The 14,228-nt window shown below is 46.7% G+C and overlaps 1 protein-coding gene across 1 annotated transcript in view; it reads left to right on the top strand.

Moving 5' to 3' along the window:
- The window catches only part of CLIC5 (chloride intracellular channel 5), a 63,552-nt gene extending 59,395 nt beyond the window's left edge, over positions 1 to 4,157 (top strand). Inside the window, exon 6 of the mRNA XM_056856929.1 lies at positions 3,813 to 4,157. Within this exon, the coding sequence (XP_056712907.1) occupies positions 3,813 to 3,980 (168 nt within the window). The 3' untranslated portion in view covers positions 3,981 to 4,157. The remainder of the gene's footprint in view (positions 1 to 3,812) is intronic.
- Positions 4,158 to 14,228: the final 10,071 nt, after the last annotated feature.

The raw sequence follows: 14,228 nt of genomic DNA, 5'->3' as shown, positions 1-14,228 counted from the left end.
TAAACGTTGGGATGTGACATTGCCCCCTGGGTCAGTAACGACCCAGTGCTTGCAGAGGGGACTAATTTTACTTTTAATAAAATATATTTTTACCTATTTTCCACCATCGGCCTTGGCCTTATTTTTTCTCTCCTGACAAATACGTAAGCCAAACACAGTGAAAGCAGAAAAATCTTAGTGAAACCATTCTCTCCTTAATTAACATGAGACAGCTGGAGATAGGGTTGCCAACTTCCAGGTAGTAACTGGAGATCTCCTGCTATTACAACTGATCTCCAGCCAATAGAGATCAGTTTCCCTGGAGAAAATGGCCGCTTGGGCAACTGGACTCTATGGCATTGAAGTCCCTCCCCAAACCACGCCCTCTTCAGGCTCTGCCCCCAAAACCTCCCACCGGTGGCAAAGACGGACCTGGCAACCCTAGCTGGAGAAGGTAGCCGTGTCGGTCTTCAGTAGAAGAGCTGGATTCGAATCCAGTAGCACCTTCGAGACCAACAAGAGTTTCAGGGTATAAGCTTTCGAGAGTCACAGCATTTTTCCAGTGCAGAGGAAAGATGTAGCCTGTTACGTGACGGCTGAAGCCAGGCCCCTCCAACACTACGGGAGGCTTTTTCCCCCCTTCTTGTGATGTGACATAGAGAAAAATTAGGAAATTAACGTAAGCACCAGGATCCGGCATTTAAGATGCAGAGTACACACTTAGAATGCGCAAAGGATGTAGATCAACCTGTCTTCTGAAGTGCTCTGTTTATTCAATTTATCAGATTACATATTCCTCTGGAATAAAACAAGTACCTGATAGATCTTGGTATGCCTGAAAGGTAGTGAAAGAGAGCCAAGTCACGCGTCTCGCTTGGCTCCGGCAGCTAAGAACTGCTCCGTAGGAACTGACGGCGTACATATGAGAAAGCAAAACCCAGAATGTGGTGCAGATAGCTACACTGCACAAGCAAATGTAATGATTTTTTTACTAGCTTTGCTGTTCTGGGGAGGGGAGGGAGTACTCTTAGGGTTGCCAACCTCCAGTTACTAGCTGGAGATCTCCAGCTATTACAACTGATCTCCAACCGACAGAGATCAGTTCACCTGGAAAAAACGGCTGCTTTACCAATCCGCCCCAAAAACCTCCCGCCAGTGGCAAAGAGGGACTTGGTACAGAATAAATAAAAATTAGGATCTCAGCAGCAGGGGAAGTAGGGTCGCCAGGTCCCTCTTCACCACCGGCGGGAGGTTTTTGGGGCGGAGGCCAAGGAGGGCGGGGTTTGGGGAGGGGAGGGACTTCAGTGCCATAGAGTCCAATTGCCGAAGCTCCCATTTTCTCCAGGTGAACTAGGGTTGCCAGGTCCCCCCTCTCCTCCGGCGGGAGGTTTTTGGGGCTGAGGTGAGAAAAAGATAGTGCACGTGGCCGTGCCGACGCGATTGTCTCACTTCCGGTGTACACCCAGAAGTGCCGCATCGCAAGGGGCCTTTTACCACTCATACTGGGAGTTTGAGTGGTAAAAGGCCTGTTGCGATGTAGCGCTTCCGGATATTAACTGGAAGTGATGTGATGCGGTGGGCAGGCGAGTGTGCATGTGTTGCCCGCCGCCCCTCAGCTGGTCAGCCGGCAGCCAGGTGGATTGGCGGGGCACTTGGCAACCCTAAGGTACAGCGTACCACCTGGCACTTGGCAACCCTAAGGTACAGCGTACAGTTTATTGATTCAGCGATTGCCAGCAAAATGGCAACCCCAAGGTGAACTTATCTCAGTCAGCTGGAGATCAGTTGTAATAGCAGGAGATATCCGGCTACTACCTGGAGCTTGGCAACCTTACCAGTTGAGTAGTTCAATGTGGTGAAGACGAGGGCTGAAGGGGCTGTTTTAGCTCACATGATTTTTGTAGAAAGGAAATTGCATAAAGGCTGTCGATGTGTCTTTTTACGACGACTTTTAACTATTGTTTCTGGGCCGTTTTGTTGCTTGGGCTGCTGCATGCCAATAAGCAACCGTACATTGAACTATATGTCCGTGTCCCAAACAGTCGGCAGATTGGAAATGGTTACGATCGGGGCCCTGGACTGTACATGCAGTGTGAGAACGGCGATTAAGATCCTGGGCTGCATAGAGAGATCCTGTCCAGGGTATGCTGCAGGGAATTGCTGCCCAATATCAGCGATTGTCAACCCTCAAAATTGTGCATGGAAATAAATTATGCAAAGTAAACAAATGTATATAAGCCTCATCAGTGTGAATGCTTTCTGACTGTAAAGGCTTTTATAGACTTCAGGAATTTTTTGGCATGGGAAGCTTGAAGACACAGGCTAATACAAGACACTTAGCACTATTCATCTTTAGTTAGGTGCCTGGGGAATAACCCGACCAAAGCTGAACAGCTTGAAGCTCCATTCATTCAATGGGAGAACTAAGCATGTGTTTATTCCTTTCCTTGCTTCACTGTCTCAGTGCAATTAATGGGACTAGGAATGGACTATTTCCTGAGTTGTCTTGTTGAGGGTTGCCAACCTCCAGGTCTGTTTAGAAAAAGGTCTGGGCTGGAGTTCTCCCAGAATTACAGCTAATCCCCAGACTGCTATAGGGTTGCCAACCTCCAAGTAGAAGCTGGAGATCACCCGCTATTACAACTGATCTCCAGCCTATAGAGATCAGTTCACCTGGAGAAAATGGCTGCTTTGACAGTTAGACTCTATGGCATTGAAACCCCTCTCCTACCTAAACCTCGTCCTCCACAAACTCCACCCGAAAAACCTCCCACCGGTGACAAAGAGGGACCTGGTAACCCTAAGGTACTAGCTGGAGATCTCCCACTATTACAACTGATCTCCACCTGACACAGATAAGTTCAGCTGGAGAAAATGGCCACTTTGGCAATTGGACTTTATGGCATTGAAGTCCCTCCCCTCCCCAAACCCTGCCCTCCTCAGGCTCCACCCCAAAAACCTCCAGTTATTTCCCAATCCGGAGCAGGCAAACCTAGACTGCTAAGATCAGTTACTCTTCAGAAAATGGCAACTTGGGAGGGTGGACTCTATGGAATTGTATCCACTTGAGGTCCCTCTCCTCCCCAAACCCTGCTTACTACAGGCCCCACCCCAAAATCTTCAGGAATTCGCCAACCTGGAATTGGCATTCCTAATTTCATAGGATGCAATGGGGATAATTCTGTATTGGTATTGATAATTTTCTAAGTATGGGGTTAAATCCCTTTTTGTAAACGCTGTCCTATTCAACCATTCTACCTTCTCTGTGGCTCCTGTGAGAGCCAGTGTGGTGTTGTGGTTTGGAGCAGTGGTTTGGAGCAGTGGACTCTGATCTGGAGAACCGGGTTTGATTCCCCACTCCACATAAGCTGTGGATGCTAATCTGGTGAACCAGGCTGGTTTCCCCACTCCTACACACAAAGCCTGCTGGGTCACCTTGGGCTAGACACAGTTCAATTAAGAACTCTCTCAGCCCCACCTACCTCACAGGGTGTCTATTGTGGGGAGGAGAAGGGAAGGGATTATAAACCGGTTTGATTCTGCCTTAAGTGGTAGAGAAAAGCATATAAAAGCCAATTCTTCTTCTTCTTCTTCTTCTTCTTCTTCTTCTTCTTCTTCTTCTTCTTCTTCTTCTTCTTCTTCTTCTTCTTCTTCTTCTTCTTCTTCTTCTTCTTCTTCTTCTTCTTCTTCTTCTTCTTCTTCTTCTTCTTCTTCTTCCTGCCATACACCTTGTTGTGGTGTTTTTATTACCCAAAGCGTTGAGCATAACAAACCTATTAATGGCAAATGTGTGTTGCAAACTACTGAAAAAGATGTTTGGGTCTTCATTCTAGACTGTAACGAAGAAATATCGAAACTATGAGTTCCCAGCAGAGATGACGGGACTTTGGCGATACCTGAAGAATGCCTATGCCCGGGATGAATTTATCAATACTTGTGCCGCTGACAAAGAAATTGAAATAGCATATGCAGATGTAGCCAAACGGCTCAGCAGATCCTAATCAAAACCCAGAAGACCTGTTTCTCCAGAGGATTCCCATTTCATATTCTTCTTTGTGAGGCCTTCGAATACATCTAATATAATGCATAATATCATATAATTACACTATCTGGGTGGCATCCTTATGATTTCTACTGCTCGCTTTTGACAGCTAGAAATATACATGCCTCTTCCTAGAGCAAAAAATGTTAAGGCGATCGCGATGTTTGGGCAGAAAGCAATTGCGAAATCTGTGCCGACAAGCTGGAGGAAATGCTATAATTTATTTTCAGTGTTTTCAAAAATCTGTGATTTTCTTTGATTAACAGTCATGTGCTAAGAAGCACATTCTTTCGCTGAAAATTTCAATGTTAAGTGGATCAGAAATGTAAAAGTCTGATTTGGGTTGGGGTTTGTGGTACCCTTGGCATGGATCCTTGGCATGGTTTATTCGAGTGGGAAATGTGGATGGAAAAAAATGGATTAAGACAGAGGCCTTTATCATAAAGGAGTATAGCTGTATGAGATAGATTTAGAAAGCTCTTTGGAAGCGCATACTGTTCTCCGGTGGCTTGGAGAACATCGGAATGAGAGGTTTGCGTCAGTGGGGAAGCCCTCTCTGAACGCTGAGCTTTGGCGGTTGTAGATTTGCACACTTTTTGGTGCGAGAGGCTCCAAGGTTGGAAACGATGAATGACTTATATACATTCATGATTCAAGGATGTTCAGAGGAGCAGTGTTTATTACAAAAAGGGCTAGATCATGTTGAAAAGGTAAGATGATGCTCAGACATGACGCTCGGTGGAGTTTGGCGGAACCCGAAACAAACAGTCGCAGCGAAGTCGTTCGAGCGAGCTTCAAGTTCAGTAGCATCTTAGAGACCAACAAGATTGGGGAAGGGGGGTATGAGCTTTCGAGAGTCAAAGCTCTCTTCGTCCGAGAAGTCATTGTGAACCGTATCCTTGCCAACGTAAGCACCTAGATAAGCGAGAGGGGTGTAAATAGGAATCTGATGCCGTGCATGAATTCCAGGATTAAAAAAATATTAGTTTTTTTTCTGTCCTTCAGTACTGTTGTTTGGTCTGACAATCCTGGAGATCGTATAGGTGTCCTAAAATAGCCAGTTTTCTACTTCTTGTCTGGAAACTTGGCAGGTGTACGAGCCATCCCTAAGCTGGGGGCTTGTCTCAGCCTTTCCTGCTTTGCACTTTTATGGGTTGATTGTGCTGACATGCTGATTTCCTGATATTGATTATACATACAAATATTTATTGCTACATCCAGCCATCCTTACGATTGCTTTTAAACCTGTTGGATTTCTTCCCTGCCCACCCCCCCAAACTGAGATTTTCTCGTCTTCCCCCATACTTTGAAAACACCCCTTTCAGTCTGAACCGGGCGTCACAGAATTCAGCCGCGCACATGCCTGCGCTCCATGTTCTTGTCATTTTCTTTAAACAGTGCGTTAGGAAAAAAGCAAGACCTGTGTTTTATAGAGCAGATGAAAGTCCCGGTTGTGACCCCAGGGTTATAAGCCGGCCTACTTCACAGAAGATCTCATGTGGGCCAGGTCTAGTACAAGAGACCTGAGCTCTAATGCGCAGTCAGCTGTGAAGCTCCCCCCACCCACCCCTGTTGCCCAAGGCAAGTCACTCTCTCAAGTCGCTTCTGCCCCAGGGGACGATTCCTCGTTCTGCTCTAATTGCCGCCATGAATGTGAAGACATTTGCAGTTGCAGCTCTGTTTCTTTCCCATTCCCGGGGTTGCCAACCTCCAGGTAGTAGCTGGAGATATCCTGCTATTACAGCTGATAGAGATCAGTTCCCTTGGAGAAACTCCTCCCTTCGTCTCTTCTCTACAGCCTCCAAAAAACGAGCAACAAAATAAGTACGCTGAGGGTCAAGAGTCCACTAAGTTGCTCGAGAAGATGCGGACCGTTTGTTAAAATGTGGTATAATCCATTTTGGCCTAATTTGGTACACATAAGGACAATGCAAAAGGATATGTGTCAAGGACTCCACTGACTGAAGAGGGCAGGGACACAGCCGGTCTGAAAAAGGGATCCTTCACATACGGCCCAGCAAAACCATTGAAAAAGGGCAATTCAATCTTGAATGCATAAAGCTTCTACATAACTTTGGACTAACCAGAGATAGAGAGCCACTGCCAGTTTGAGTAGACAGGACTGACCTTGATGGACCAAAGGTCTGATTCAGTATAAGGCAGATTCATGTGTTCACCCCTCCCCTTCACCCTCCAATCGCAGCAGTTTTAAATTTGGCTTCTGCACAACATTGTGCTTTCACCAGCCTCCTGGATTTTCCTGGAAGGCCATACCTATAGGTTTCGGAAAGTGTGAAAAGGAAGGTGGATTTCCACGCCTTGTCTTCCACATCCAACATGTTTCCCCTTCTGATCAAGATTTATCCTACTTCCCAACTTCCACCCCACCAGCAGGCTTTAATATACATACATATGACAGCGTGGTGTAGTGGTTAAGAGCGGTGGTTTGGAGCGGTGGACTCTGATTTGGAGGACCAGGTTTGATTCCCCACTCCTCCACATGAGTGGCGGACACTAATCTGGTAAACTGGATATGTTTCCCTGCTCCTACACATGAAGCCAGCAAGGTGACCTTGGGCTAGTTACAGTTCTCTTAGAGCTCTCTCAGCCTCACCTACCTCACAGTGTGTCTGTTGTGGGGAGGGGAAGGGAAGGTGATTGTAAGCCGGTTTGATTCTTCCTTAAGTGGGAGAGAAAGTCGGCAAATAAAAACCAACTCTTCTTCACTTCTTTACTGTAGTATTTTAAAATTATAGCCCTATCCCAATGACTGACAATTATTTTTTTAAAGGCAGAATGCCTGCCAATGGCAAGGAGAGAATGGGTAGGGTTGCCAGGTCCCTCTTTGCCATCAGCAGGAGGTTTTTGGGACAGAGCCTGAGGAGGGCAGGGTTTGGGGAGGGGAGGGACTTCAATGCCATAGAGTCCAATTGCCGAAGCGGCCACTTTCTCCAGGTGAACTGATCTCTATTGGCTGGAGATCAGTTGTAATAGCAGATCTCCAGCTAGTACCAGAAGGTTGGCAAGCCTAGGTTGGCAACCCTATTTAATCAGAAGTAAATTCAGAAGTAGTCTTGGGACTCTAGGGCTGTGAATGCAGGGGGAGGAAATATAGGGTTGCCAACCTCCAAGTAATAGCTGGCGATCTCCTGCCATTACAACTGATCTCCAGCCGACAGAGAGCAGTTCAGCTGGAGAAAATGGCCACTTTGGCAATTGGACTCTATGGCATTGAAGTCCCTCCTCTCCCCAAACCCTTCCCCCTTAGGCTCCACCCCCAAACCTCCCGCCAGTGGCGAAGAGGGACCTGGCAACCCTAAGGAAATACAAATTCATTCAAAATCTTCTCTTAGAAGGCTGACAGATTTGTATTGACTGGTGTGGAGTAATTCACAGAGAGAGGGTAGGTGGTGGTGGGGAATCTCGGCTGTGGATGGCGAAGCCACTCGGCATTCAGTTTGCGCTTGACTTTCTGATGCCACACGAGAAAGTCCATGAACTCCACGGCTTCCCCTCTGCACCAGCGATTTAAGCACAGGCTAGACCGGAGGGCAAAGGCCGGCACACTTTAAAAAACCTGCTGAGAAATCAGCTGGCGCAGACAGCACAAGTCGCAGCCAGAAAAAGTCCAATGAGATCACAAACGTTTGTCCGGGCACGGGGGACTTGTAGAAAAGGGGAGGAAAAGAAAGCGACAGCTTTGCTTCCAAATGAAATAACCAGATCGGAATGATTTTGCGTTTCCAAATGTATTAAAGTATCACTTTTTATTATTTAATTCAATACGGGCTGTCCTCTCCCCGACCCCCATTCAGCTTGCAGCATCAGCTGAACTATTTAAAATAGTTATGAATGAGGCCTGGGTGTCATTGCCTAAAGATAGGGTTGCCAACCTCCAGGTAGTAGCTGGAGATCGCCTGCTATTACAACTGATCTCTAGCCGATAGAGATCAGTTCACCTGGAGAAAATGGCTGCTTTGGCAATTGAAGACTATGACATTGAAGTCCCTCCCCTCCACAAACCCCGCCCCCATTAGGCTCCCTCCCCTCCACAAACCCCGCCCCCATTAGGCTCCACCCCAAAAACCTCCCGCCAGTGGTGAAGAAGGACTTGGCAACCCTAAGGTCTCCTGGAATTACAACTAATCTCCAGACCACAGAGATCAGTTCCCCTGGGAAAATGGCTGCTTTGGAGGGTGAACGCTAGGCTATTAAACCCTGCTGAGGTCCCTCCCCTCCCCAAACCCTTCCCTTCCCAGGCTCCACCCCCCAAATCTGCAGGTATTTCCCAACCCAGGGTTGGCAACTCTACCTAAAGAGGATGGATGATTTTGAATGGTTTTGCTTGTAGGCGCTTGGGAACTGGATTCTCCTTCTCTTCACATTTCATCAGCTAGGCTTGGTAAAACTAGACTTATAAGGGCCGGAGGGCCGGCTCATACAATCATGTTAACCGGCGACCTAGGGTTGCCAGGTCCCTTTTCGCCACCAGCTGGAGGTTTTTTGGATGGAGCCTGAGGAGGGCAGTGGTTGGCGAGGGGAGGGACGTCAATGCCATAGAGTCCAGTTACCAAAGCAGCCATTTTCTCCAGGTGAACTGATCTCTATCAGCTGGAGATCAGTTGTAATAGCAGGAGATCTCCAGCTAGTACCTGGAGGTTGGTAACCCTACAGCGACCAACAGCGCCATCCTAAGCAGAGTTACACCCTTCGAGCCCTATTGACACCAATGGACTTAGAAGGGTGTTACTCTGTTTCGGATGGCTCTGTAAGTGTAGCATCAAGTGGTGAACCGCATTTGTGAATTAGCACCGTGCCGATTAATCAGCACAGACAGTATGTCCCATAGGGTTGCCAACTTTCAGGTATTAGCTGGAGATCTCCCGCTATTACAACTGACCTCCAGCCAATAGAGATCAGTTCCCCTGGAGAAAATGGCTACTTTGGCAATTGGACTCTATGGCATTGAAGTCCCTCCCCTCCCCAAACCCCGCCTTCATCAGGCTCCGCCCCAAAAACCTCCCGCCGGTTGCAAAGAGGGACCTGGCAAACCTACTTATATGGTTCAATGTGTCTTTGTGCTATGACCATCACCACCTGCCTGCGTTTTATAGACTGGGAAACTGAGGAACCAAGATTGTGATTTGTCAATCTATGAAGCAGGACTCAAATTTTGTTCTCCCATGTCCGAGTCCAGCACTGCTTACCAAATTGGTCTTTGCACCATGACTACATTTTAGCACTTTGAAATCCCATAGTGTACTATGGCAGCGGAAAGTGCCGTCAAGTCACAGATGATTTATGGCGACCTTGTAGGGTTTTTCAAGAGAGAGATGAGCAGAGGTGGATTGCCATTGCCTGCCTCTGCGTAGCAACCCTGCACTCTTCCTGGGTGGTCTCCCATCCAAGTACTAACCAGGGCCAACCCTGCTTAGCTTCCGAGATCTGATGAGGTTTGCTTAGCCTGGGCCATCCAGGTCAGGGTGTTTAGGATACTATACTAATACTGCATTTAATATTTCTATATTTTATTGATTCTGGATTGGAACAGAAGGATTAAAAATGAAATCTACAACTGATATTGTTGAGGAAGTAGCTTCCTTTCAAACGCTTTGCCTAATTCAGCAGACCCCAGATGGCTCAGGTAATCCTAGGGAAAGCATGCAAACTTCAAAAGTTTTGTCCTTTTTCAGTCAGCATCAGACAGGTTTCAGATTTTCCCTTCTTGCGGGTTTGCTGTGCATTTTGAACGTGAAGTAATACGTGTTAATCATGCCAAAGATTATTTATCTGCGTTGGCAAAGCAAGAGATCTAAATGACAAAACAGACAGTACGGATTAACAATAACTTTGTTCATAAATTTCTCTCAAGATGTAAAGAAAGACTCAGATCAGAGGGGGGAAAGTAGCTGCAATGTGGGTTTAATCATCGATGTTTGAGAAAATGTAGACCAAATGTCTGTAGGGCTGTCCGTTGCAGCCAAACATTTCTTAGATATTTGTTTCAAAGACACCCGTACTTCACGGCATGCAGTACTTCATTCCTATTTGGGACACACATTGATCTCTCTCTTAGTATTAATTTAAAAACTGCTGAGGGGCACTCGTCCTGATAGGGTACTGGAGCTGTTGACAATCTAGCATGGCTATAAAGCCTCGGCAGCGAAGAAGAATTTAAGCAAGATCTGTGGCAACCCTCCTGTTCTCTTTTAAAGATGTTGATTTCCCTTAAGCATGCAGTCCTGAGGCTTAAATAGCTACCAGATAACATGCGCTTTTGCTTATGGTGGCTAGATTGTGTCCCCTGGAAAAGGTAGGCACTCTAAGGAATGACCTGTCAGAGCTGAGTGATATACGGCATAGAAGCCAAGGGGGAAAGGCAGGAGGGACCCAGGACAGTATAATTTCCCACTACTGCTGTAACATGAGGAGAGGGAATTGTGGATCTCTGCTGCCCAAAGATGTTGGAGGTCAAATCTTCCTGTTTGTAAGATCTGGGCTCAACCTGCTTACAGTTGCCAGGTCCCCCCCTGGCCACCGGCAGGGCTAGGATTGTCAACCTCCAGGTACTAGCTGGAGATCTCTTGCTATTGCAACTTCTCTTCAGCCGACAGAGATCAGTTCACCTGGAGAAATTGGCTGGTTTGGCAATTGGACTCTATGGCATTGAAGTCCCTCCCCTCCCCAAGCCCCGCCCTCCCCAGGCTCTGCCCCCAAAACCTCCTGCTGGTGGTTGAAAGTGACCTGGCAATGCTGAGGTAGGGTTACCAGAGACAGGTTGGGAAACTCCTGGAGTTTTGGGGGTGGAGCCTGGGGAGGACAGGGACCTCAGTGGGGTACAATGTCGTAGAGCATCCATTTTCTCCTGGGGAAGTGATGTCTATAGTCTGGAGGTGAGCTGAATTCTAGGGGATCCCCAGTGGTGGCGAAGAGGGACCTGGCAACCCTAGTTGTGCTATCTTGTTAATCAGTTGGCTTCTGGTTTTCACCGTGAGCGAGTGACAACTTTCCCTAACAGGGCTGGATAATGGTCATTTTAATCAGTTTGGAACCTGGTGATCTGACTTCTCATGGGGCTCAAGCAAGGAGGTCAGAGGTTGCCTCTGACACTTCCATTTTCTGTTCTGTTGAAATAGTTGGGTGGGCAGGTGGCAACATTTTCAGACCCCTTCCGATGTTTACATCCATAAGATTGCAATTGCTGACTGAGCCAGGTGACAGGCATCCTGTGAATTTGAATACTGAGATGTTCTTGATAGCCATGATTTGGTAAGGGCACCTTTCACAGTTCCCAATCCGCATGGACCAGCATTCTGGGGCTTAATGCACGTGACTCATAGGTGGGAAAAAAGTATCGTAAACGTAATCTGCGTCTGACGGATTCGTGCATTAAGGATCAGCTCCAACTGTGAGCATGCAAGTCAATGAATCAATGGAAATTCTGTCAGTGCTTTCAGCAGGGTCTGGATTTTTTTTTTAAAGGATCATTTAGAAACCTAATTTCCCTCTCTTAACAGGCACTTAGACGCTGGAATCTTTTGGCTTATTTGGTACCTGTGGGCACGACTCTAATGCAGCCTTTTGAACCGTGCCAGGCAGGCTGCCCGGGGGTCAATTTCCAGCCCTCCTTCTGTGAAACGTGCGCTACTGTTGAACGCTGTAAAATATCATTAAGAAACGTGGGGCTGCTGATTGGCTCTCCGTGAGTCAGAGCCGATGTGCCTAAAGCACAACCTTCTAAATTGGCCTGACATCAGAAACCACAGGGTGAGAACACCGGCTCTGAAGTGACTTTTCTTTTCTGTTTTGTCCCCAGTCATTTTCTATTTATAACCACAGCAGACCCCCCCTCCTGTTTTACAACAACACAATTGGCAGCAACAGGGGCAAGCTTTGTTGGCTGAAACCTTGAGCGCATGTAAAACGCTTACCCTTTGGCCTCGCAATTAAGCCACAACAATGCACACCCTGTTGCGTCTGAATGCACAAAGGCCCGCTGCTCCGGAATGACAACCGGCCGCGAAACCGTTTCCGAGCCCGCCGAGGGGCTCCCCGGTCGGTAGCCAACAAAAAGCGCTGCTTAGTGATCTCAACAGTAAGGCAAGTGGGAAGACTTTTACAGGATAATCATTAGGGCTGCCAACTTCCAGGTGGTGGCTGGAGATCTCCCGCTATGACAACTGATCTCCAGCCGACGGGAGTGAGTTCCCCTGGAGGAAATGGCCACTTTGGCAACTGGACTCTGTGGCATTGAAGTCCCTCCCCTCCCCAAACCCCGCCCTCCTCAGGCTCTGCCCCCAAAATCTCCAGGTATTTCCCAACCCGGAGCTGGCAACCCTAATAATCATGGGAGGGGATAAACAGCCATGGCTGAGCATGGCAAGACGCTTGGTAACTTTCCGCAGCTCCGTTGGCTGTCCCTCCCATTAGTAGCTTGAATATTTGCGATGTCTAAGAGTGAATCTGATGGGAAAATAGGAGTAGTTAAACAGTCAAATTGATGTAAGTGTTGTGTTTCAGGGGATTACTGTTATTGGCAATTAATTTAAGCAGATATTGACAAGAAGGTGTGTACCGCAGTGCCCTTTGAGGCAGGGGAAAATGGTACTGAGGAAATTTCAGTTTGCCCTTGTCGGTTTGCCCTGTGTTTAAGTTTCAATCAAACACAGGATTCTTTTCTCGAATGGGTAATACAGTTGAGATTCAGTCATCAGCAGAACAAACTTCGAGTCCTTAAAGACCAACAAAATTAAAGACCAACAAAATTTCCCAGGGTATAAGCTTTTTGTGAGTCAAAGCTCACTTTTGACTCATTTTTGTGAGTCAAAGCTCACTTCATCAGATGCAAATAGGAATGATTACAGAACACGTCCTGATATACATTTTTGTGCATGCATTGGCCACTTATATATCCCATCGAGAAACGTAGAAGGAAGAGCATTATATCGAAGGAGCACAAAAGCCCTACGATATTCATGATTTGGGATGTTCCTAATAAGCAGGTCCTTTCTAAATACCCTGAACGTACGTCGTCATGAAGACGATGGCATAGCCTTGGAACTTGCAAGCAGGGGAGCAAGCTTAGAGCGGCATGTAACCGAAACAGGATGCTGTGTGCTTGACAAGCAGAGACGTTATATGTGTTTATTTGCAAACGAGGATCTGGCAATTAGCACGCTGCAACTTGGTCATAGGTCTCTAATGTAGTACAGGCACAGCAGAATCTGGCTAGTCACAAATCTCCCTTTATTTTGGAACCCCAGCGTGGGCAAGGACTTCACGGAATGGGATTTTGCGGCTGGACAGTTTGATCCGTCGATGTAACGAAATTGTAGATTTTTAAGGACCCTGGCGTTCCCTTTAAAATTACTGCTACATCTTTGCAATCTGTCAACTGTGAACTTGGAAAGTGTACCCAACAAGCAGCAAATAATCCAATAATAAAACAGTGCTTTTTTTATTTTAAATATGAAACGCAGCTGGGTAGTTAATTTGATTTTGAAACAGAAAATAAAATATGCCGCATTGTTCTTTTTGAAGGGCTGTGGGTAAAAGAGGGATTATTTTTAAAGTATTAATATTTGTATGTGTTGAAAGATACCACAGAACTTTCCAAAACCGAGCTGTTTTATATCACTTTCTCCTATTCTTGATTAGCATCTGACAATTTAAATAAAAAAAGGATTTATTTTCTCATATTAACTGTACAGCCTTCTGTCTTCTTTAAGCTGTTGCTGACTTTTCTTTTTTTAAGTTTGTTGCACAAATGGTGTTATTTTGGATTCTTCTCTGCAGACCTTTAAAAAAGAAAACACTCTACTGAGCCTATAAAATCAACCACTCTTCTTTTACCGCACTGCAGTTAAGGTTCTCAACCACCAAGTAGAGATCTCCTGGAATTACAACTTATCTCCAGACCACAGAAATGAGTTCCCCTGGAGAAAATGGCTGCTCTAGAGGGCGGAGTCTATGACATTGTACCTTGCTGAGGTCCTTCCTGTTCCCAGACGCAGCCCTCCCCAGGTGCCACCCCCAAATCTCCAGGAATTTCCCAAACTGAAGTTAGCAACCCAACTGCAGTTATGTTTACTTTCCCTGCTTCCTATGGTTGCTTGGAAATTTGTGGGAGCTGAGGCTTACAGCCCATTCCTGATCTGGGAGGGTGAAAGGTCTTAGGAGGCGCAGAAGAGCCTGTGCCGGCATCCAT

This window comes from Euleptes europaea, chromosome 10 (genome assembly GCF_029931775.1).
Source record: "Euleptes europaea isolate rEulEur1 chromosome 10, rEulEur1.hap1, whole genome shotgun sequence".
In the NCBI taxonomy this organism is placed as follows: Eukaryota; Metazoa; Chordata; class Lepidosauria; order Squamata; family Sphaerodactylidae; genus Euleptes; species Euleptes europaea.
Note: the sequence above shows the minus strand (reverse complement) of the source record. Positions and strands in the feature narration are given on the sequence as shown.